Source organism: Leptonychotes weddellii, chromosome 2 (genome assembly GCF_054177405.1).
Source record: "Leptonychotes weddellii isolate Sample4059 chromosome 2, ASM5417740v2, whole genome shotgun sequence".
NCBI lineage: Eukaryota > Metazoa > Chordata > Mammalia > Carnivora > Phocidae > Leptonychotes > Leptonychotes weddellii.
Window position 1 is genome coordinate 71,702,997 of NC_138370.1, and position 26,007 is coordinate 71,729,003.

At 40.3% G+C, this 26,007-nt stretch overlaps 1 protein-coding gene across 1 annotated transcript in view; it reads left to right on the plus strand.

The window, feature by feature from the left end:
* Window positions 1-26,007, plus strand: part of INPP4B (inositol polyphosphate-4-phosphatase type II B) — a 631,805-nt gene that overhangs the window by 410,889 nt on the left and 194,909 nt on the right. Inside the window, exon 9 of the mRNA XM_081813115.1 lies at window positions 21,805-21,855. Coding sequence (XP_081669241.1) covers window positions 21,805-21,855 — 51 coding nt within the window. The remainder of the gene's footprint in view (window positions 1-21,804; window positions 21,856-26,007) is intronic.

Sequence of the window (26,007 nt, forward strand, 5' to 3'; positions counted from 1 at the left end):
CTCCCAAGGAGCAGGGAGCCCGATGCGGGACTCGATCCCAGGACCCTGGGATCATGACCTGAGCCGAAGGCAGACGCTTAACCATCTGAGCCACCCAGGCGCCCCAGGTTACAACAACATTTGCAACACATATAAACTACAAAAGACTAAGATCCATTGCATACATAAAATGTACAAAGGACACCTATAAATAAGACAAATAAGAAAAATAAATATGTATAGAGAAAAAGGGCAAAAGGTTTGACTCAGTGCTCCACCAAAGAGATCATTTACATGACCAATGAGTATTTGGGAATCAGCCTTATTAGTAATCAGAGAAATGTTAATTGAAACTACAATAAGGTATAATCACATATCAATAGTTGGCAAAAATGTAGCAAGTCTAGTAATTTCAAGTATTGATAAAGATGTGAGATTTCCATATGGTTGGAGGTAAATGATGTAAGCATTTTGTAAAACAATTTAGCATTCCAGTCAAGTTGCAGATGTGATCTCTAAAGGCTTAATAATTCTTCTCCTGGAAAGTGATTTGTACATGTGCTTCAGAATACATGTGCAAGAATTTCATAGCAATGGTTCATTCTGGCCAATACATGGAAATAACCTAGATATCCATCAAGAGTAATAGGGATAAATAAATATGGCATAGCCATATAATAAACTACTATCTGGCAATGAAAATAAGTGAACCTGAGCTATATGCAACAGCTTGGATAAACTGCAAAAAAAATGTTGAGTTAACAAAGCAAGACAAAGGAATATATATGGTATTTATGTATTTTATATTAAGTGAAAAGGTAGGCAATAGAAAGTCCACATTCTTTAGCTTAGGGGTGCCTTTTTGTTAGATATGCTCTAAGGAAAACAAAAGAAATCATTACAAAAGGACAATGGTTATCTCTGGTGGGGAGAGTTGGGACTGTATTGGGAAAAAATCTCAGAAAAAAGGTTGCTGGCTGTGTTGCATTTCTTCCATGGTGGTTATATGGGTGTTAATTTGTACTCTTTAAACTGTACATATATGATTATGCAGTTTTCTTTCTGACAAAAACAGATTAACAACTTTTTAAAAGTCAATCGATTTTGCATTCTCCATATTGTGCAGTTTGATGACTGATACTGCCTGTCTCCCGAGGGTGTTTAAAGGTACTATTTTAAAATTTCACATAGTATTTAGTTGTTGAGAATTTACGCATGAATAGCATAACAAGAAATCTGAATATATAGTAAATAAAGATTAGATTTGCACTAATACCGCTTTCTTTCTGGTATATGGAGAGCAGATCATCCTTAAGGTGTACGTGGAAGCTTGGGGTTATAAGGAAGAAAAGCTACATTCTAAAGAATATGATAGTTGAAGAAATAGGGTGAAAGGTTAACACAAGGTAGCTTGGACTAGACAAGTAACAGGACCTGAGCTGAAGCTAGGGAAGAGAAGCATTCTGGGCCCCAAGCAGATGTTAGGAACCAGTTCACTGGAGGTTTTGTTTTTGTTGTTGACAGGTTTGATCTGAGTTACTATTAATAAAGAAAATGGGAGAAGTGAAGAAGCTCCCATGGAAATGGTCAAATGCCATTCTTTTTATAACTCCTCCAGCTGCTTTGGGAATTCTTGGACCCTTAGAGAGGCTTTATATTTTTTTTTTCTACATTTTTCCCAGGAAGTAGCAGACAGGGCATTAGGCCATCTGCTTGAGTAATAGGCATTATCTCTGGGAGATCTCAGGAGGCCAAAATTCCAGGGAGGGTGTCAGGAGAGCATTTGCCAAAGGTGTGGTTACTCCCTAAAGAATTTATCCATTCAGTATTCAGAGGCAATTCACCAACTGCCTAAAGGCAGCATGTATTAAAAAACAAAAAACAAAACAAAACAAAACAAACAAAAAAACAGGTAAACTTAGTCCTGTTTAATATAATAATGACAAGGTCTTGCAGTTAACTTATGCTTTTGGATTATAAGGCATTTATGTACAAGTCCTCCTTCCTTCTCATATATGCCAACCTTATTGTGATGTCACATCTTAAAATGTTATCTTTATAGATGTTTAAATGTACTATCATTTTCCAGTTTTCCTAACGTCTACAGAGCAGATTTTTGAAAAATAAAGGCTAGAAAGGAAAAACATGGTCATTTAGCAAACCATCCTCTATTTTGAGAGAATGCATCCTTTGCTCTGGAGTTTCTCAAACTTTAATGCACTTAGGGCCACCTGAGGAGCTTGTGAAATGCAGGTTCTAATTCAGCAGTCTGGGCGGGTTCTAAAATTCTGCATTTCTCACAAGCTCCCAAGTGATTCCAATGCTGCTGATCCAATACCTGACTTGGAGGAACAAGAGCACAGACAGGAACCTGTGGCCCCAGCAAATCCAGCTGGACAGGCCCATGTGCCCTCCTCATACTTGTGACCCAACCGCAACTGAGATGGGTTCATCCAGGTAATCTGTCTTCTGTGTTTCCAGGTTTTCACTGTGGGTACATGTCTGTGATTTTTAAAGTTTTTAAAGGAAAAATAAAACTCGAGTTTAGGCCCAATTCTGTTCTGAGCTTATTGTGAGACCAGCAAGATTCTGGTCAAAGGGAACCCACTTCCAATTATAAGATGAAGTTCTGGGGATCTAATGTCTAGTGTGGTGACTACAATTAACAATATAGTATCATGTACTTGAAAGTTGCTAAGAGAGCTCTCATCACACATAAAAAGGGTGACCGATGTGAGGTGATTGACATGTTAATTAACTTGATTGTGGTGATCATTTTACAGTGTATACATGTATCAAATCATCACATTGTATACCTTAAATATATATAGTTTTTATTTGTCAATTATACCTCAGTAAAGCTGGAAAAAATATAATTTTTATTTTGCAAAAAGCTGTTGTTTTGATTTAAATTGTTCCTACTGCCTTTTCTAGTCCTGACACCTCTTAGCTCATAAATGAAAGAACACTCAGATAAGGGTCTTCATGATGATGAATGTGATCCTGTCTTTTTTCCCCTTCTATTTTTTTTTTTTTACTTCCTTGCTATATGTGTTTTTCTTTTTCTCCTTCTTTAGTAAGTTTACCTATTCATGTCCCAAGGTCATTGAGAAATAGTTCTTTTTTTTAATTTAAGAATAGCATTTAATACTCTTCTCTTCCATTGCTCTTTTTATGAATATTGATGTGTCTATGAAGGCTGGCAGTCTATTATTACAAAACCTGTACTAAATGTCGAGCCATGTTTACCCTACTTATGTTTTATTTTAAAGAGGGGAAAAAAGCCAAGAATAGTCAGTATAGTCTCATAAATTTCTTTTTTAAAATATAAAATTGTCTGAAGTCCCTGAAATGTGATACTGTAAGTGCAAACGGTCATATCACACAGTTGTCATATTATATAGGAATACACTGTGAAATAAAACGTATACATGATAGCTGTTCTAAAAGTTAGCTTTTTTAAGGAGGTAAAATTATTGGCATGGTTAACTCCCTTAAAGAAATATGTTTGCCTAACTGGAACACATTTTTAAAATTCCTTACTGGAAGATTTCTGTAAGAGTTTAGACTCTAATCTAGAAGTGCTGGTAATGAATGTCTATTTATGGATCAGAGCGTATACTGACAACCTCAGGTTTTTTCCAGCTGGTGGTACATTCAGTGAACATACTTGTCTAAACATTGATGCGTAACATGGTCTGTGGCCTGTAAAGACCACAATCAAAGACTTCAAAGATAGAGAAAATTTTGAAGCATCCATTACTCGCTGCCAGAGCACTTAAAATTGACCCTGGAGCCCAGATATGTCATGAGACCAATTCTTGTAAGCCAGATTCTTTGTGTGTTTCTGCATCTTTCCCATGGCCAAAGTTTCCATTGATTTCAAAAGAATTTCTCAGCAGCTACTGAGAAATCCGATTGAATAGATAGTGCTGGTCACCTCTTCGACAGACATTTGAATCCTGCTGAGTTTAAAATTAATTAACATCATTGGTTTCTGAGACATGGTCTTACCCCTGAGATGTGAGACTGAAGATGGTTTCATTTTCAAATTACTGATTGGAGTACAGTTGTGTTATACTAAGTTCTTTTTGAAATTGATGCCTGAGCTCGCCATAGCCAGGCTCACAGTACATTGGGTCTCAGTAGACCTAAATCCCTGGCACCTCTGCTGTGCTGACTAGCCCCCCCCCAACTCCTCACCACCACCCCCCCATGATTCCCCAGTGGGCTGGTGGGCTGGAACAAGTCCTGGAAACCTCATGTTGCAAAATCTCTTCCTAATGCCCATATTCAGTTACTTCAAGTCTGTAGCTTCCGAACAGGCCAGGGTGGGAGTATTTACTCTATGGAAATTGGCTGCCCCTCCCATTCCCACCCCACGAGAAGCAGTTGTTACACATTAACGTGCACACTACTGTCCTTAAAGGCAGAATCCCATTCAGCATGATTAGATTAAAGCCCCTGGAATTTTCTTGCCTGTGGTCTCATCTAGTCTGTGCAAGAATGAACACCCTTATCTGAGAATGTTTGAAAGTTTCTTCTTGGAAACATCAAAGGAAAATTCACTCTAAGGAGTGCAAAAGGTAAAAGTACAACTTTTGAAAAGAAGAATTTATGAAAATGTCCCTTGTCTCCCATGTCCCTGTGAATGGACTTTGCTTCCATGAACTTAGTTTTAAATAGTTTCCTCTCAAATTTTTTGAGCCCGTTAGCTCCAGTGTAGCCTGCCTGTTTAGGCATTGGGGCAGCAAGATTCTTAAGTCTAAACTTACTGTAAGCACAAAACATGAATTATACGCCAGTTGTTAAGAATTTTAAGTGTTAAGATTCTACGTTTTAGGTGTTGGTTTGCGATTTGTCTCAAGTTTGAGACAGTGAGGTCATTAGACATCTGAGAAGATACGTGAATGGTTTGAGGGAATAGGAATATTTTGGGGTTTGTTGAATAGTTATAGTTTAATGAAATTGAATTGCTTTACCGAATACTCGTGTGTGTGTGTGCATGTGTGTGTGTGTGTGTATACATACTTGGTTCTGACTACCAGTTTATGTTGTAAAAAAGACAGGAAAAAAAATTTTTTTTTTAAGATTTTATTTATTCATTTGAGACACAGAGAAACAGAGAGAGAGAGAGAGAGAACATGAGCACGGGGAGAGGCAGAGGGAGAGGGAGAAGCAGGCTTCCTGCTGAGCCAGGAGCCAGACGTGGGGCTCGATCCCAGGACCCTGTGATCATGACCTGAGCTGAAGTCAGATGCTTAACCATCTGAGCTACCCAGGCGCCCCAAGACAGAAAAAATTTGATTAAGCAATGGAAAAGCCACCTCACAGACAACTACTGTTCCAGTGGAGATGTAGAATGTGCCACACTTTAACTTAAAAAACCCAGAGTTGGATTTCCAACGCGTATTTTAAGTCAGACCCAGTAATGTGCACAATTGTGTCTATGTAGAAAGATGCTTTTCAGAAGCCCTGTTAATAGGCCTTTTGTGAAGAAAAGGAGAGGTTTGGATTAAAATTAAAGGTGCTGTTCTTCTCTTTTATATTCTTCCATATGTGCATCATTATTTGCCACTGGGCCTTTGAATCACTGCTTGCTGATATGGTTCAAATGCAAAGGTATAACAATGAAGATATTTTCCAAATACTACTGCCGCAGGTACTTGCCAGATGTGCTGAATCCATCCATAAACCATCTTATTCATAAAGTTTCTTCAGTAATTATAATTCTGTTATCCTCATTCAGTTTGTTCATAAATTTTTTTCAGGGCATTGAGTTCCCTCAGGCATTAGGGTACCAAGCTTCTTCTGAATATTCTTGTATTTCAAGAGCTGTGCTATTCTTCAATATCCATAATGTAAATAGGATGTAACTAGTACAACATTTATTATTTAGCGCTAAATTTATTTAAATAATTATTCATCCACAAATATTCTTATGACCAGTTGAGCATTATTATCCTCATAGATGAATGTAATTGTATACACAGGAAATTTATATACCAACTTTATTTATCTGTCAGTATCAAAGTGCTTTCTATAAAGATTTGGAACAAAATAAATGACTTAAGGCTACCCAATGATTAGCCCTCTAAAACCTCAATACCTATAGCTTGACCTGTACCCCAGAAAAAGTAGAATAATAGTAATAAAACTCTGATTTGCAAGTGACTCCTAATTGTTCATCTTTCCCATTTTGACCTTCTGCAGTCTGCTCTCCATATAGAATCAGTGTAATATTCTTAAAATATGAAAAAGATCACATCAGTTCTTAGCTCAAATTGTATAAGACTGATGAATCACAGACCTGTACTTCTGAAACAAATAATACATTAGATGTTAAAAAAAAAAAAAAAGAAGAAGAAGAAGAAGAAGATAGCAGGAAGGGAAAAATGAAGGGGGGAATTGGAGGGGGAGATGAACCATGAGCAACTATGGACTCTGAGAAACAGACTGAGGGTTCTAGAGGGGAGGAGGGTGGGGGGATGGGTTAGCATGGTGATGGGTATTAAAGAGGGCACGTACTGAATGGAGCACTGGGTGTTATACGCAAACAATGAATCATGGAACACTACATCAAAAACTAATGATGTAATGTATGGTGATTAACATAACATAAACAAACAAAAAAAACAAACCCTGCTAGAGATTTTCTTTGTAATTAGAGGAGACCTTACATTACCAGAGCCCTGCCTTTCTTTGATTCTACCTCCCATTTCTTTCCCCTTTATTCAGTCACTTTTTTCAGTCACTCTGGCCTCAGGGCCTTTGCCCTTGATTCTGTCTTGGCCTGGAATACTATTCTGTCTTGTTTTTCATTGAGCTGGCTGCCCTTCTTCTTCTTCTTTTTTTTTTTTTTTTCTTTGAGCTGGCTGCTCTTCTTTATGTGGGTCTTAATCAAAGTCACCTGTGAAGAGTAGCCCACTCTCACTACCATAGGCAAAGTATCCCCATCCAGCTATCACTTTATTCCATCACCCTAGTTCACTTTCATGCATACTTACTACTTTATCCAGTTTGGGATTTTCTATCTCTTATTGATGGCCAGAATAAAAGTCCAAGAAGTGATTATTCTGTGTTCACAACCATATTCCTCAAACTTGGGATGACAGAAGACCAACATATGCAAAGGCATGGAGAGAGGTAAGAGGAAGACAGGTTCGGGGAAACATAGTGATTTAGAGTGGCTAGATTAGGGGTAAATGTAGCAAACATCACATCCATCTCTGAAGGAGACTCTGCAGCAAAAAAAAAAATCTGCTTAAAAACCTAAGACTGACCTAGCAAACATGAAAGGCAAATCCCAGATGTTGAGGATCGCCAGTAGCAGTCAGTGTGTTTCTCAAAATGGTGGTGGTTAGTAACTATGGATGTTGTTGAATCACTATGTTGTGTACCTGAAACTAATGTAATGTGTGTCAACTGTACTCAAATAAAAAAATTAAATGAATAAAACATGAACCAGCTTTAACTAAAGTAACTGCATGCTTACCACATTAGAAATTAAAACTCAGAAAATTAAAAAAAATAAAGCTCAGAAAATTTTTAAACCCTTATTAATTTATTTAAAATAGCAAATAATAAACCCCTTACAGGTTAACATAAATAATGCATGTTTTAAAAATTATTGTATTTTGGAAAGCTAAAGAAGTGTACTGAGAGAGTGGCATTGTTTTACCATTTTGCAAATCCCTTTAATGTTCAATTTCTTTTAAAGATTTTATTTATTTATTTGAGAGAGAAAGAGCACACAACTGGGGGGAGGGGCGGAGGGAGAGGGAGAAACAGACTCCCTGCTGAGCAGGGAGCCTGATGCGGGGCTCAATCCCAGGACTCAGATCATGACCTGAGCCAAAGGCAAATGCTTAACCAACTGAGCCACCCAGGTGCCCCTGAATGTTCAATTAATAGCAGAGATGCGTTGTCCTGTCTGCTTCTGTATGTGATCTCTGGTGAGCTCGAATTTCTTGTAGGCTCTGGAGAACTCCACTGTACACTCAGGAAAGAAGAGTAGAAATGGAAAATACCATTTTAGAATTATTATGAAAATAATCTTGACCTTGCAGATCCTCCGATTGTCCCACACTAGAGAACTGCTGATCTATGGTTTGAATAAGATGTAAAGTGCAGGCATTGTGTGTCCTAGCTACTACTCACATGTCACAGGATTCAGTGTGCGCCTGGTTTATGAGAGTAAAAGGAGCCCTCAACTTAATGAGATTGTGTTCCCAGTTTTGTAAATCAATCTTTTGAAACATCAAATACATTTTTCCTATAGAAACATTGTTATGTATTGTTATTACCTTCCTGGGAAGAGTTTACAACATTGAATTGAACACCTTTGCTCTTTTAAGACAAGACTGAGTGAGCCATGCAGTAGACTGGCCACTTTGTAACAGTGTTCCTTTGAGAAGAGTCATCTGTACTTCCTGTTTAAAATGCCTCAATCCCATTTCCCTCAGCTGCAGGGAAATTGGGAGTTTTGCTTCAATTTCCCATAGTTTTTTGTGTAGTAGATGTGTAGTATGATTTCAGCCCAAGCTGCAGGCAACACAAGAGGGGTTGAAAGTGTTGGTTTTGGAATACTGCAGATTCAAATTGAGATATTAGCTCCTTTACTTGCAGGTTGAAAGTTACTTAAAATTTAAGCCTCAGGTCATGATCTCAGCATTGTGAGATCAAGTCCCACCTCGGGCTCCATGCCTGGCATGGAGCTTGCTTAAGATTCTCTCTCTCCCTCTCCCGCTGCCCCTCCCCCCCTAAAAAAAAAAAGTGAGCCTCAGTTTTCTCATATGGTTGTTTTGAGGATTAAATGGGAAGGCAAAGCAGTGAAAGAAAATTCTCGGAGCGATTTAGAAACATCAATTAAAGGAACGGAAGCAAGTGGGGCCCTGGTATCAGCATTTTGAAAGCTTCTCCAGGTGATTTCTCATGGAGAGCCAATGCTGAGACCCACTGACCAGATTCTTAGATACTTTGGTAGAATTCTACAGAGAAGAAACTAGTGTGGTAGTAGAATAGAGTTACTGTAGTGATCCCCTTTTTGCCCAGGGATGAACGGTCTTCATTGGATAACCTCCCTGAAAGCCCCTCCCCTCTGTGCCTGTACACACCATTTGTTTTCAATCATACACACACACACACACACACACACACTCTCTCTCTCTCTCTCTCTCTCTCTCTCTCTCCAGGGGTTGATACTATAAATCAATTTGATCTTTGCCCAGGGCTTGGTCATCTTCGTTTGGCTGGGGTTAGGAAAACCTGGGTTGTAAATGATCTCTTAAAATACTGAGTGGTATCACAATAATTTTGTTTTAAAGCTACCTAGAAATTATTTAGCCTTATAGTGTAGGAACTAATGACTTTTCAGTGAGCAACAGATTAATAGACATACGCCTGTGTTGATATTACTGTTCTCCGTCTAATGGCTTGTTCATTAACTCATGACTGTGGTCTTAATTGGGGGCTGTTAATACGTAAGGATGGTGTTTTTGAGTCTGGCAATGTGATAAATTGGGTCTGTTTCTATTCCCTGAGGCTAATAGATTTTTGGCTTTTAAAACTCTCATTAAGCAGCCCTAGGGAAGACAATTAAAGTCCCCATCAGTCTGGGTTCCGAAGAGGTGCACTGCAGTGGAAGGGACGCACACTTTGGAAGACTTTTAAACAATTTAAAGTCTGATCCGCAGCTTGTTGTTGAAGTGACCCTAGGCAGATTAATCCAGTTTTCTGAAACTAAGTTTTCTTACCTATAAAATGGACAGAGCAATAATAATATAACACAAACTGCAGGAATTAAGTGAGATAATACAAGTAAAAAAATGCATGTACCTCTGAAATAATTAACCCGTAGGTCCAGGAAAAAGAGTTGTTATTTCCTTTGATCCCATTATCCTTATCAATTTTAAGCTTTATATTATTTCTTTCCAGGGTTGAAAGTTTCTAGGGCAGCTCATACTCAGTCAAGGTCTAATGGGATCAAGGGATCAGTTCTGATGACTTTTTCCACTTTTCAGAATGGCAGCACATTTTTTTTTTTTTTTTTTTTTGTATATTGGGATAGTAGAGAAGAAGAAAAGGGTGATAGAAGGAGGAAGTAGTAATGGAGGTTTGACCTGACAAAAAACTGTTCATATGGATACATGATGTTTGAATTGAGCTCTATATGTATTGGTATGACCATCATAGCCTCCTGTGGGGCTCTGAAAGTCAGCAGGAATGAAGACCTCAACTGAGAATGAGCAATTATTTAGCAAATTATCAATTAATGTGTTCGGTGCCTGTAACACCTTTTAAGATTGTATTTTTGTAGTGCAAGGAGTTCCTTTATTCTTTATTTCTATCTTAAAAATATCCAAACATCTTAACACTTAACACTTAAAAAAAAAGTCTGTGGCCTGACATCATACAGCTCTTTGGAGGTTTGTCCTTATTGCTTTAGGTAAGTGCCCAGGATCGGACTTGGCTCATAGGTGCAGTACGAGAAGCCTGACAACTGCCTCTCCCAGCCTGGTGTCCCTTTCTGGAAGATCCGGAAGAGTATGATAGGCAGAGGGTCCTACTTTCAGAACAGCAGTAGAGGAACTTCTTGACTTCCTTGAAACTAGACCTGAGTTTCAGCATCTCATATTTTCACAGAACGTGTATCTTTCCAACACTCTCTGACAAAGGAAAGGAAATGTCTGAAGAGATTTTTGCCGTTCAGTATTTTTTCACCTGCCTGTAATAGATCTCTGTAATAGTTGGAAAGGGAAATGGAATAAAATGTGGGTAATGGCGGGGATACTCAGAGTTATGTGACTCTGGAGCCGCATTTGCCGTCATCATTAACCCGAAGAACCACATGACTCCTGTATGACTGGTAGAATTTAGTATAATGGCACATTCATGTAGCGACATTAGAAGTCTTAAAGAGCCACCAATTAAACATAAAGGGACCCATGTGACTAGAGAGCTGTGGTGTGAACATCCGGGCCTTAGGATGTTCTAGGACTCTAGGACTAAATGCATCCAAACTAAGAGTGCTTATATTTGTCTTACTATTATGTCTTTTAGGCTTAGAAGCTGATAGAATGTTCTTGTGTACACAGTTTTGTATGTTTTTCTAAGATTCAAGGACGAGTGCGTGAGTGGGGGGAGGGGCAAAGGGAGAGAATCCTCAAGCAGACTCCACAATGAGGCCACAGGGGCTCCATCCCAAGACCCTGAGATCATGACCTGAGCTGAAACCAAGAGTCCCGATGCTTAACTGACTGAGCACCCAGACCCTCTAATATGTTTTGACATGTGAAAGATGATCACATTTACCTAGTAAAGACCAAGACAAATGTCAATATTTATTGGATTATTTTTGGATAGTGCTCAGGCTTCAGGGTAAACTCTGTTTTTACTAGGAGAATTACCTTAATTATGCCTTTGTAACTGGTTTGCCAAAGACTAAACTCAATAGACCAACGTGTAATGAATGGCATTTCCCCCCTCTCCAGTCATATTTAACTATGCTGTGTTGAATATCACTTTTTATCTCTTAACCACACATTTGGAAGATTCCTTCAATGTCCAGTAACTTTCAGATGTTAAGAAGTTCAGTTTGGGTAGGATGTGGTGGGTGGGGCAAGCAATGCTTCCTCTGACACTACCTAGAGACAAGCCCGACATACTGCAAAAATCACATTCGAATGCATCATCAAGTAAGCTGTGAAAGTAATAACGAGATAAACTAAAATCCCAGAGAAAGGAGAACCTTTTGGAGTTGAGCTATCAGGAGCTTGTGACTCTTTGGGCATTTGCTGATTTGGAGAGGAAGCTGAAGAACATGCCTTCGCCTGGACACAGAAAGAAAAATCAGTGACACTCTCAGCACGTATGTTGGAGGAAGTAAGAAACTGAGACTTCATCAGCTTCAAGTCAATGAACATTTTTTTCTCAGAAGAGACTTGCTGAATTCTGAGCTTTGCAGGAGGCTAAAGAGCCCCGCCAAAGTCTGACACAAAGCAGAGTGAAACCTCCCACCGTTTCACAGTGCTTAGGAAACAGGCAGAGAGACAGACAAGAGAGAAAGCCCTAGAGGGAGTGGTGGTGAATTGACAGGGAGGGACTCAAAAGCTCTTTTTCACCTGCAGGCATTTACAGACTGTTCCCGTAGCTAGAAGTCGGAGCATCAAGGCTTTGCTTAACACAGGGTGGCGGCTGGCAGACAGAGAACCCAGCAGAGATTTTGGTTTTTATGTGTAGCTGAAATGACAAATTTGGAGACCAAAGGGGACTCAAATTCGTGGCTGCTGTGCCTCTAAAAACATTTGCCAGTTTTTGAAGCTGAATGGGGCACAGTGCAAAACAGGTATGCAGAGACCTCTGAGAATCTAGCATTCTTTTCAGGTTGAGGGCCAAAGACTCCTCAACTAGAGGTTCTTGGTCGAAAGTCCCGGTGGGGGGTGGGAATCATACCCTCTACAACATGGGTAGACTGAGTATCTTACTTAGTTCCCTAGAGCTGCCATAAGATCCTGCCATACTATGTGGCTTCAGCAACAGAAATTTATTTTCTTGAAGTACTGGAATCTGGAAGTCCAAGATCAAGGTGTTGGCAGGGATAAATTCTTCTGGGGCCTCCCTCCTTGCCTTGCAGATGGCCACCCTCTTGCCAGCTCTTCACATGGTCATCCTTTCATGTTCACACCCCTGCTGTCTCTTCCTCTTCTTTTTTTTTTTTTATAAAGATTTTATTTATTATTTGACAGAGAGAGAATGAGAGAGAGAGAGCACAAGAGGGAGGAGGGTCAGAGGGAGAAGCAGACTCCCCGCTGAGCAGGGAGCCCGATGCGGGACTCGATGCAGGGACTCCAGGATCATGACCTGAGCCGAAGGCAGTCGCTCAACTGACTGAGCCACCCAGGCGCCCGTCTCTTCCTCTTCTTATCAGGACACCAACCATATTGCGTTAGGGCCCCACTCTAATGGCTTCATTTTTTTTTTTTTTAAGATTTTATTTTATTTATTTGAGAGAGAGAATGAGAGAGAGAGAGAGCACATGAGAGGGGGGAGGGTCAGAGGGAGAAGCAGACTCCCCGCCGAGCAGGGAGCCCGATGCGGGACTCGATCCAGTGACTCCAGGATCATGACCTGAGCCGAAGGCAGTCGCTTAACCAACTGAGCCACCCAGGCGCCCTCTAATGGCTTCATTTTAACTTAATCACCCTATCTCCAAATACAATCACATTCTGAGGTACTGGTGGTTAGGGCTTCAACATGTGAATTTGAGATTAGGGTTTTGGCGGGGAATGAAGGGGTTAGAGAAGTGGAGATTCAGCCCACAACACTGAGTCTTATGCAAAAATTCCAGCTAAGCTTTGTTCCAAGTCAGTCCCTGACTTGATGAGAGCAATCCGTTCTCCACTTGCATAAGAAAGGAAAGGGCATCTCAGATAGAAAATATTATTGGGAGCTTTTACAGATGCTTGACATTAAAAAAAAACAACAACAATACTAAATATCTTCATAACCAGAAGAATAAACCCCATTCCTTATCTCAAGCATGTTTATGTGCAAATGACTGTCTACCATTCTCCTCTGTGACCTATTTCACTCATAAGTAGTCTTCTAGACCAGACTTTCTCAAACTTGAACGTGAGTTTGAATTGCTTGGGACCTTTATTAAAATGAAGACTCTGATTTGGAATGTTTGAAGTGAGCCTGAGATTCTGCATTTCTATAACAAGTTTGTAAGGGACGGTCCTCAGACCATCCTGACCAGCTGCAGACCAGTAGGTAATGAGTATGCACACTGAAGTTTAAGAAACATTGCCTGATAATGTCTAAGACCTTTTCCAGCTCTGAGAGTCTGTTCTTTTTTTTTAAATTTGTTTTCCAAGAGTGCCTTATTCCATTGATTGACCATTGCCTCCTACATTTTTTGCAAACTTTCATAGGATTTGGACCTAGTTTATGAGGTTCACACTCAAAGCACTCTCATCTCTTTTAGAGCAGTAGTTCTTAACTTTGTGCATTGGAATTCAGTGGGGAGTGAGCCTTAAAAAATTACTGATGCCTGGATCCTTCTTGCAGAGATTCTTATTTAATTATTTTAGAACACGGCCTGGAAACTGACATTAAAAAATATTCCAGAGGATTCGAACATGTTGTCAAGATTAAGAACAATTGCTTTAGGATAGGACTTTTTTCACCCCACTAAAAATAGTACTGGGCCTGTTTTGAAACCTTTTTTTTTTTTTTTACCAGACTAGTTTCTGGCAAAAGTAATTAAATACTAATAATGGCCCACCTGCAAAAGACTTAGATTTTATCCATTGTTGACAACTGAAGAAGTTTTCCTCAGGAATTTTTTAATCACTTGGAGGTGGATAAGTTGCTCTCCATAGACTAGGATTGTGATTTCCATTTTTTGCCAGACTCCTCTCCACCCCCTATTGTCTCACACCCAGCCCACTTCTTTCATTAACTTAATCTGTTTGGAGCCTTTGGGTAGGTGAGTTTGCAATCTCTATCTCTGTCTCTACAACACTAATTAGTAAAGTAGTAAGCTAGAGATTAAACCTTTCCAAGGAGAAAATTTAAATGTACCCCCCAGGGCTATTTCATATAAAATTTTCACATCACAGAGGAAGGTTTTTCTAGGTTCACTTTAAGATCCCTTCCAGCTCGGGCGCCTGGGTGGCTCAGTTGGTTAAGCGACTGCCTTCGGCTCAGGTCATGATCCCGGAGTCCCGGGATCGAGTCCCACATTGGGCTCCCTGCTCAGCGGGGAGTCTGCTTCTCCTTCTGATCCTCCCCCTCTCATGCTCTCTGTCTCCCATTCTCTCTCTCAGATGAATAAATAAAATCTTAAAAAAAAAAAAAAAAGAAAGATCCCTTCCAGCTCTAAGTTTCTACGGTATGAATCATTTCAGTTTCTACGCGGGTCATTTTCTCTATCCACAAGAAAATTTAAACAGTTGGAAAGTCAATATCTGAGAGTGGCTGGTAAGTTTTACACAATTGAAGATGCTTAACAATTATTATTATATGTTTTGACCCTTGCCTTGTTATCATTACTACCTAAGGGTGAGAAATACCTTGTCTTCTTAAATCTCTGAGATTGCCCGTGTTTATAATAGTCCACTGGATCACAATAAGTAGTTAATGCAAGTCTGCTGACATTAAAAGAGTGAATTAGGATTTAATATGAGCTATTTTGCTTTATTTCTTCATAGCCATAAATGGAATCCAAATTTTTATTCAAAATAAATGGAGAGTCTAAATTATGCTGGCTGCTGAAACAAATGTAAACATCCAAATTTCAGTGTTTTAGCACAGGGGAAGTTTATTTCTTGACTATTGTGGAAGGCAGAATTCTACAATGGCCCCAGGATTGCTGCCCCACGTTGTACACGTTCTAGTCCCTGGGACATACTCCTGTCATGTTACAGGGCAAAGTTGCCTAAGAAAGGGCGATTATCTGGGAGGAGTCTGTCCTAATGAGGTAAGCCTTTAAAAAGGAGAGTGGATCCTGAAGCCAGCAATCTGAAGTGTGAGAAGAATTTGGTGCAAAGTAGATTCTCTGTTGCTGGATTTGAAGATGGAGGAAGCCACATGGCATAGAATAAGGGTGGCCTCCAGGAGTTTATAGCAGCTGCCAGATGACAGTCATCAAGGAAATGGGAACCTTGGTCCTAGAGCTGCAAGGAACTGAATTCTGCTCGCAGCCTGCAGAAGCTGAGAGCAGACCTTTTCCTAGACAAGCCTGCAGATGAGGAGGCAGCCTTGTAAGACCAGGGCAGAGAAGCCAGCCGCCTGAGGCCCGGTCTGCTGACCTATAGAGTGTGAATTAATAAGTGGATGTAGTTTTAAGCAGCTAAGTTTGTGGCAATATGTTACACAGCAGTGGCAAACTGATGCAATCATTTAATAATCTAATACTGGGAGTGAGGCTTGGCAAATGGCTTTCTCTCATGTGTGGCTCTGCAGCCCGCCAAGGGCTGGACCCCTTGCAAGGAGAGAGAGACATTGGAGAGAACATACACTATCCACTTTTGAAAAGTCCAGATTGGTTGCAGCAAACATCACTTACGCATATATTTTATTGGTGCCTGTCAAAACAAGGCATCCTGGGAATATAGTCCTATTTGAGCAGCATCCTCCCCCAAAATTAATATTGTGGAAAGGGGCTAAACATTTCTGTCCCAGTCAGGTTTTCATGTGTTTGAATATGAAGGCAGTTTGGTGTCTCATTCCAAGTGGAACAAGTAACAAATAAACGTGATGAAAGTATATATTCTAATTTGAGATACAGAGAGAATTAGAGTAACATTTTTATTAGGAAAGAAGGATGCACTTCAATGACACATTCATTATCAGAGGCCCCATCAGATGTGACAGTGGTCTAAGAAGAAGATCTGGGTCCTTTCCCTGCCCAGAGGGTGTTCTACACTGTTGCAACACCATCCCCTCTGCCTTCCAGCTGAGCCCTTCCAAGGAAAAGTTGCTCCTTCTTCACCGAATAGTGAGGAGATGCACTTGCACAAGGGCCAGGCATGAACACCCTGGTGCACAGAGTCATGGCGGCATAGCCTTCCCCTTCTCTGGATCTGGATACTCAACGATGCCTGGCATTCTTCTCACCTATGAAGAATACAGCAGTCCCCACCATCCTCCTGCGCTCCGGGCAGCAGTACCCATGCTCTTTGTAACAAGGCTGGCTAGTAGAAGGAGTGTTTTTCCCTGGATTAGAGCATTGGAGTGCTGTATTCATCCATTGCAGGGGTAGCTTATTGCTTGGGAACCATTAAAGTTTATGAACCGGTCTATAGGGATTTTATGAAAGATTGAGTATAAGTCACTATATGCTACCTGGTTTTTCTTTTTTTCCTTTCTTCAAGGTAAATTTAGTATCTAGACATTTGAGCTTGTGAAAAAAGAAATGAACTGGTTTTACAAGAAACTTAAGAAATATTCAAGACAGAATATATAATCTACATGATCACTTCTATTAAGTGATCTTTCTTTCTTTGGTATCATAAAAGTCTAGACAAGAGGAAGTTATAAGAACTTTAAATGTGTAGTCAGGCAGGCATTCTTATGTTCCAGGAAGGACAGGGGGTGGGATATGATAAAGAAAACCAGAGAGAAGGATTGCTAATAAGACCAAAAAAGGGAAAATGAATTCCAAAGGAAGGCCAGTAAATCTCAGGAGGCATGACATTGCCCATGAACTGGAATATTCCAAATGTTACAGTGACAGCCATTGCTTCATCCCTTCCTCAACAAGAGGCCTCATCTAAATCTGTCCAGGGTTTTGTTTTTGTTTTGTTTTGTTTTGTTTTCAGTGACCTATTCCTCCAGTCTTCCTATCCCCCGTCTCTATCCTACTCTTTTTCCTCTGTCTCCTCCCGCCTCCTTTCTCCTTTCTTTTTCTCCCTTCCCCCCTCATTTCCTCTCTTTCTTCTTCCCTTTTCTCTCACTGCCTCCTTTCTTCCCTCTCAGTGTCAGGTACTGTTTCAAGTGCTGAAAAGATGTACTACAACAACCTATGAGGTCTGTTAGTAACCCTATGCTAAAGATAACCAACATAAAGACAAAAGACAACTGGCATAAAGTGGTTAAATAATTCTCCCACTATGACTCGGGGCAGAGTTGGGATGCTTCAAGGGGCTCTGATAATGTCACTCCTCTACTCAAATGTCTTACATGATTTCCTATTGCCTATGAATTGCATAAAGCCCCAATTCTATAACATGATAGGTAGCAAATGGCTGCAACTTTTCTCCCCAAACATATTTAACTCTTGCCATTTCCCCGAAGGCCCCCCTGTTATGGTATTATCAGAATACTCACGCTTTCCTAAACACAAATGGTCTTTTACAACTCCATGACACATGCCCATTATACAACACCCTGTTTGCTTTGTCATGATCTTTCTTGCCTAAAACTCCTACTCATCCTTAAAAACCCAGACTACTTCTGTGAAGCCTCTCCTGACATTCACAGTCTGAATTATTCCTTACTCTGAATGCCCACAGAAAAATGCTCACATTTCTGTAATAGCATGTATTACATTGTACTGGATTTATTAATATATTTGCCCCACCCACTAGTCTCTGAAGTCCCAAAGAGAAGGAATGGGACCTTATTTACTGGCAAACCCAGTGTTTGCCACCTAGTATGTATTCACTGTAATGAGGGATACAGATTATGCAGGAAAAAGCACCATCAATGTGTAACCTATATACCACATATCTGTAGCATTGACCATAAGTATAAAAGTTTTAGACCTATACATATAGACTATCTTAAATGTTTCATATGAAAATCTGACTTTATTTTTTTTTTTAAGATTTTATTTATTTATTTGAGAGAGAAAGAATGAGACAGAGAGAGAACATGAGAGGGGGAGGGTCAGAGGGAGAAGCAGACTCCCCGCTGAGCAGGGAGCCTGATGTGGGACTCGATCCCGGGACTCCAGGATCATGACCTGAGCCGAAGGCAGACGCTTAACCAACTGAGCCACCCAGGCACCCTGAAAATCTGACTTTATAAAATTTAAAATTGGTTTATAAAAGTTCTGTTTTTCAATTCCTCTAAATCAGGAGCTCTGCTAGTGTTTTAAGCATGCCTTGATTTAGGAAATTATGACATACATGTATTTTTTAAAAATACTTGTATCATGTAAAGGGAAGTTCATTCTTTATCTCTCTCTTCTTCATACATGTACACACATTGGAAATGGCAAACTAGTCTATGAATATCTTTCAATTTTTTCATAGTATACAACTTTGGGTTAAGAATCTTTTTTCCCCCTTCTGTAACAGTTTATTTTTTTTTATAAGGAATAAGTGTTCTGCTGATAAAGTCAATATCAATTTAAAGACCATATTGCAGTAATTGTCTATATTATTCTACCTTATTTAACATTATATCCAACATTATATTACACAGTATATCATTATATTATATCATATCACTATATATGTTTATATATAAAGTGTATGTATGTATACATATACATACACTTTATGCTGTCCTATATATGTTGACCTCCACCAGTGTCTGACTTCTTTCACTTTATTTTAAATTCAAGCATATCCTTTGGATAATGTTATTTGGATGGCAAATATTTTCTTAAAATGATGCATAAACATATATATGTGTGTGTGAATGGATTGCATGTGTATGAATATATATTCACTATATACATAGTCCATTCTAATATATATTAGATATACATTTTTATATATACAAAATGTATCCTATATACATATATATGTACACTATATATACGTACACGTGTATATATATGTACACTTAATATATTATATACGTATATATACAACTTATATATATAATGTGTGTATGTGTGTGTGTGTATACAGTAGTCCCCCCTAATCCATGGGGATACTTCCTAAACCCCCGGTAGATGCCTGAAACCACAGATAATACCAAACCCTACATATACTGTATTTTTTCCTATACATACATACCTATAATAAAGTTTAATTTCTAAATTAGGTGCAATAAGAGTTTAACAATAACTAATAATAAAATAGAATAATTATAACAATATACTGTAATAAAAGCTATGTGTGTGTGTCTGAAAATACTGTATTATATTCACCTTTCTTATGATGATGTGAGATGGTAAAATGTCTATGTGCTGAGATGAAGTGAGGGGAATGACATAGGCATGGTGATGGAGCATCACATTGGCATTGACCTTCTGATGATACATCAAAAGGAGGATCCTCTGCTTCCAGAGAAGGGTGGTTGACTGTGGGTAATAACAAAACCATGAAAAGTGAAACTGTGGATGAGGGCGAGAACTAGTCCCTCTCTCTCTCTCTCTATTTCTCTCTGGTTTCTGTTTCAAAATCACACAGAAAATGTTTGTTTTTCTCTGTAGGTTCGAACCCACTGTCCTACCTGAACATACACACACACACACACACACATAGAGAGAGAGAGAGAGAAAGTATATAGTCTGTATGTGTGTGTGTGTGTGTGTGTGTGTGTGAGAGAGAGAGAGAGAGAGAGAGAGATGGATCATATATATGCACACACTATATGGTCCATTACAGTCCCCTGTTAATACATAGATTCCTCATCCTTTGAGGCCAGCTAATGATTTTCAGATAATGAGACTGAATGGTACATCTGAACATTCTAGACCAAAGAACATTAATGCAGCTACCACACTGCAAATGCTCTTAGCCAGTGAGCACTGTTATGAAATCCTGAATTGAGTGTGTTCTGCAAATTGTGTTGCTTACTCTGTTGGGATCTCTACCGTCATTTATTTTGTGCTCTGGTGAACAATTTTGAGTCGTAATGACTGACAAATTGTGCAAGTGATAGTGCTGGATCTGTCATAAAGACAGAAAGAGCATTAAGCTGGAAGTTAAAATGCACTGTTTTACCCATGGCTTGAGGCTTTTTCCAAGGAAATGGAAACCGTGTTAAAGATTAGTAGGCCCTTAGGAGCTAGTTCAAGTCTTTTGACATTATGAGCAGTATTATAAGTATCCCTTCAACCTGGGAGAATTGACCAGGTACGGTCAGGTATGTCAGGACTTAAAGGATTTCAAGAGAATTATGATTGGCAGTGTTGCACCTCCAAAGGGATTTTGTGAAAATGACCCCTAAAATATTGATCGATCGTGTGTTTCTGGGGTTCCTCTCTCCCATCCATCCCCCATTTCCTCTGCTCTCCAGTTAGAGTATGCTTGTCTATTGCCCTGTATTCATTTAACTTGTTTATCCAATCCTTACTTCAAATTAAGATATACTAGATTTAGGTTTTATGTGTTTCTTGCTTTTGCTAGCTTTTTCTTAAGTGAGAAAGAGCATCGTGATTTCATTTGAAACATTTTTTTCTTAAATAGAGAAACATTGACTCAGCTGTACATTAGAATCAATATCCGGGGGCAGGAGAGAGCACCAGGAGTTTGAAAGGTCCCCGGGTGGCTCTCTAATGCACAGCCAGGATTAAGGATCACTGCTCAGTAGAAGATACATGTCTACTTACCATCTAAGGAGTTGATATTTCACTTGGAACACTTTCAAACATATGAAAAGCTTCCCCAGATGACTGATTATTTTATGTTATTTCCCTCTCCCCGAGTTGAGAGTTAGTTTTCAAATGAATTTAGATAATGGTATCTGACAATTTGGCCCAGAACTCTCAAGTGGGAGGGATATCCTATAAAGACTGTGGGTTTTGGTGCTCATTTGGAAAATAAATATTTATTGAGCTTGCATGGAATAACTTTCTCTATATCAACTCTCTCCTTCCCCTTGAATATTGAATGAGGGCCGCTTTTTGTGGCGATTAAAGGTGATTCACCTTGGGGCGCCTGGGTGGCTCAGTCGTTAAGCGTCTGCCTTCGGCTCAGGTCATGGTCCCGGGGTCCTGGGATCGAGCCCCACGTCAGACTCCATGCTCCTCGGGAAGCCTGCTTCTCTCTCTCTCTCACTACCCCCTGCTTGTGTTCCCTCTCTCACTGTGTCTCTCTCTCTGTCAAATAAATAAAAATCTTTAAAAAAAAAAAAGGTGATTCACCTTAAGCCCAGATATCTCTGTATTTGACGAGGGGTGATGGGGTGAGGACCTGGCAGTTCTGTCTGCTTAGGAAAAGCAGGAAGCCTAGCGCCGATAAAAGCGCCCCTTTGTGGTGCTGCAGCAGGTGGTACACACAGGTACCTTCAGTAATGATTAACCCCAGAGTCTGAATTGATGCCCGATGACAGAAAATGACATCCAGCACCTGTGTGAAGCTTCTGCACTGGTTTCTATTTCAAAATCCCAAAGAAAATGTTTGTTTTTCTCTATAGGTTCGAACCAGTGTCCTACCTGAACGTAAGGATCCCCTGCCAGAGGTTGGGGTAAGTGTTTCTTATGTTTCCAAAAGGCACATGTATCACTTCTAAGTTTATCATTTGGATTTTCGCTGGCTCTCTGTTGTTTGATAGCTGACAAAGGAAACTGAGTGAAATTAACAGGGGTTGACTACGCAAGGAGGCACTGTCACGTATTTGGCGAATTATTTGGAATTCACTCCTTGTCTCTTGAAAATCATCCTCAAATGAATTCATATTTAGTTTCGCTGGCTAGAGACGAGTCTAGAAACTGCCCTGCAGGCAGCCGAGAACCAGTCAGAGTCAACGTTACTGGACCAACGGAAGGCTAGGGAAATAGCTGAGTTGAGCTCTACCATTCAGGAAGGAGGCAGAGAACTAACTAGCCGTGGGACTGTGCTGTTTTCTGCTTCCTGCTGCTTCAACACTGTAATGCGGGTCCAAACAGAAGGGGCCACCAAAGTGCAGTCCAGTGCTGCAAAATCCTGCAAAAATTTTCCTGCTGCATCTGAACAGCACATCTACTGCTTTTAGAAATTGGAAGAGCAGGAAGAGAGTAATGTGCGTTTTGCTTAGGTAAGCCAGGAGTAGGTGGTGGCAACTCCTGAGGGAGAGCCCAGCAGGCTGAGTCCCTGGGATCTGTGCAGAGAGATTGAAAAAGCCTAGAAATAAGTTGGGTCTAAAGAGGCCATGGGACTGAGCCAACTGAAAGGCCTATTGGAAATTCCCAGCAATCCTATAGGCAGTTGACAGCCTTCTTCCGAAAGTTGATGTGTGGAGCAGTGTCCTATGTACTGATCATTTCGTCATTGGCAACAGCCACCGTCTGAACCTGCCAACAGAGCTCTCAAATATATGCACCAAAGCGTGAGTTGAATTGACTGAGAAGAATATCAGCCATCTCTGCATTTGATTGTGAAGGAGAAGGAATAGGGCACTTTGTGTTCTCTCATGCCTATCAGGAGCTTCTGGTTTTTTCCTGGGGACAGGTTGAGTCTCTTTGACTCAAGTGAATTTTCATGCTTTCTTTCCTACCTGTCCCTTCAAACTTCTTGTACGTTTAGCTTAGTTTCTCCAAAGGGACCAACAAGTTCTTTCCAGTCTCAGGCCCTTCATTGCTGTAGGTCACAGGAACCTCTCCCTGCCCAGCGCTGCTCCCGCCTACCTCCCTCCCCCTGCTCAGGGCTGGGGGCCCAGGGCTCTGACCACCCCAGATGTGTTCCTTCAAATGGGAACCTCCACTGCAAGCTGTCATCACACACTTTCTACTTCCTTTTGAAATTTGTTAACTATTAACTTAATGCATTACTTTATAAGGAATTTTATTTAATTTTTGAGGTTCAAGAAAGATGAGCTGGTTTAATTTTTTTCCTCCTCCAGCTGCTCATTCCCACAACTGCTCAGTATTAAATCCCCCTTGCTTGAAGCTTTAAGGACATCTTGGCCTAACTATGTACATTTCCATTTTTTTCTCTCATTCAAATTCTTGAAATACATCTTACTCATTTTAAAACTTGAGTTTCTTCCCTGATTTTAAATTTTCTTCCCCCCTCTCCTCCCATCATCTCCCACTGTAGGGTAGACATCCGTGTACCTCTAGCTTCGTGTAGTGGCAGGGGGCGCAGAGTCCGATTCTCACACAGGTCCTGCCTCTCATTGCTCATATGGTGGCAAGGAGAGAGGAATGGGGAGAGGTTCCTTCTGTTCCTGCCCACAGTGAGGGTGTGGTTCCCTTTCTGCTGGTTTTGATATGGCTCAGGCTAACTCTGCCTGTCAGCATGGGGCAGATACTGAAATGCTGTATCTGTTACGAGCACAGCTGTAGGTATTTCTGGAGACCTTATGGGCTCCTTCCTATGGCATATTTCCCTACCATGGGGAATCTGTCCTGGCTCGACGTTCTCCACCGCCCAGGCTCACCCTGCACTCTCTTGCTGCTGAGACCTACTTTTCCAGCATGTAATGCGTGTTCGGCCATTCTCAGGGCTGCGTGGTGCAGATGAAAGGCACATGTATTTGCCATGCCACACAGAAGAGGTGCAGGCTGTCCTGCCACTGTTTCCTCTCTTGGCTCAGCATCTCTCTGCTGACACTTTCTACAAGCCCTGCCAGTATCAGGGGCTGGACCGTCAGTGATTTTCAAAGGAGAGACAATCTCTAGTCCCCAATGTAGTGGAACTAAAGATGCTTTGGACACCCCCAAGCTTGATAATTGATGTTTTGGGACCAGACTCCTCTGACTTTGAGGTGTCTTCCGAAATGTGATATAACAAAGAGATTAGCCTCATTTCCTAAATAGTGCATCTCCCGAAACACTCACCTTCCCTCTCTTCTAACACTACCTTTATATCAACTGGGTGTGTCATGGTTACTAATAGGCCAGTTTCTCTAAATTGGCTTCTTTTTTTAAGATTTATTTATTTATTTGAGAGAGAGAAAAAGAGAGAGAGAAGGTGCGTGTGGGCGCATGAGCGGGGGGGAGGGGCAGAGGGAGAGGATCTCAAGCAGACTCTGGGAGCTGAGCACAGAGCCCGACGCAGGGCTCCATCTCACGACCCTGAGATCATGACCTGAGCCAAAACCAAGAGTCAGATGCCTAACTGACTGAGCCACCCAAGCACCCCATGAATTAATTTTTAAAAGTCAAAGTAGTACCCATGGTAATGTAGTCCATATTGGTTTTTTTTTTTAGCTTTAATATTGAACACAGATTGTGTTTAATGCAATTTTGTATTTAAAAATTCTATATTACAGTCAGGTGAAAACAGCTTAAAAGTAATTACTGAAAAAATGCTGATACCCTTAATGATAGGACAGTTCGAGACATTTAAACATATCACTTTCTCAACTATATTCCAATTGGGACTGATTAAGAGATCCCTAGGAGTTAAAGATCTGTAGCCTGTGGGTCAAATTCACCAACTGTCTGTTCTGAATACATTCATTTATGCATTGTCTACGGCTGTTTTCTCACTATCACAGCAGAGACATCATGACCTGAGCTGAAATCAAGAGTTGGACACTCAACTGAGTCAGCCACCCAGGCGCCCCTAAATTGGCTTCTTTTTAAGCATTGTGAGGAGGTTGCTATCTCCAAGCACTAAAGGTTCTCTAACTGATACCATGGTGCATTTGGTATATTGTCTTTGACAAAGACTCAGCTATAATTCTTGGGTCAAAAGAAAATTCTCAATTGACATTCTGTGACATATCTATTATATCAGTTAGGAATGCATTCAGAAGCAAGTAACCTGACAAACAGTGGCTTAAAAGTAACAGACTAATTTTTCTCATGTTAGAAAAAGTTTTGGGATAATTGCCCAAGGCTGTAGCTACTCAAAAATGACTTCGAGCAACCAGGTTCTATCTACCTTCCTGCTCCTCCTTTGTTATTGTCCAGTCTAACCACTGAACCTTCAGAAGACTGAAGGACAAAAGGCAGCTGATCTTGTTCCTTCAATTCTGGGAAACAGTAACTTTTGATGAAATTTCAACTGGTATACTGCTGTGTACCTATCACTAAGACGACAGGAGTCCCCAAGCAGAAGAGAATCTGGGTCAGTTCCCATTGGAACAAAATCAAGGTGCTATTAGTAATGAAAAGTGAGCAAAATAGGTATTAGATATTGGTAATGTCTGCACACTCCTCCTACATGTTAAACTCCGTGATAGCAAAGAGCCTATTTATTTTGTTCACTCTAACAGCCCTAGCTTTGTGCCTGGAAACTAGTAAATTATGATATATGTATTGAATGAATTAGAAAGCATACCATGATTTTGGTTTGCCGACCATCTTAAATTTTTTAGAACCACCAGAATGAAAGGGGGAGGCATCTAAAAACAATTGCAATAGTATATAAATTTTAATAATGTGTAAAAATCTAGTACACTTTATGACACATCAGAACTCAATAAAATGGCAATTATATTGTAGACCTAAATCTCAAGTATAGTAAGAATGAGCCTAAATAAGAACAAACCCAGGGGCGCCTGGGTGGCTCAGTTGGTTAAGCGACTGCCTTCGGCTCAGGTCATGATCCCGGAGTCCTGGGATCGAGTCCCACATCGGGCTCCCGGCTCGGCGGGGAGCCTGCTTCTCCCTCTGACCCTATCCCCTCTCATGCTGTTTCTCTCTCTCTCTCTCAAATAAATAAATAAAATCTTTAAAAAAAATAAAAA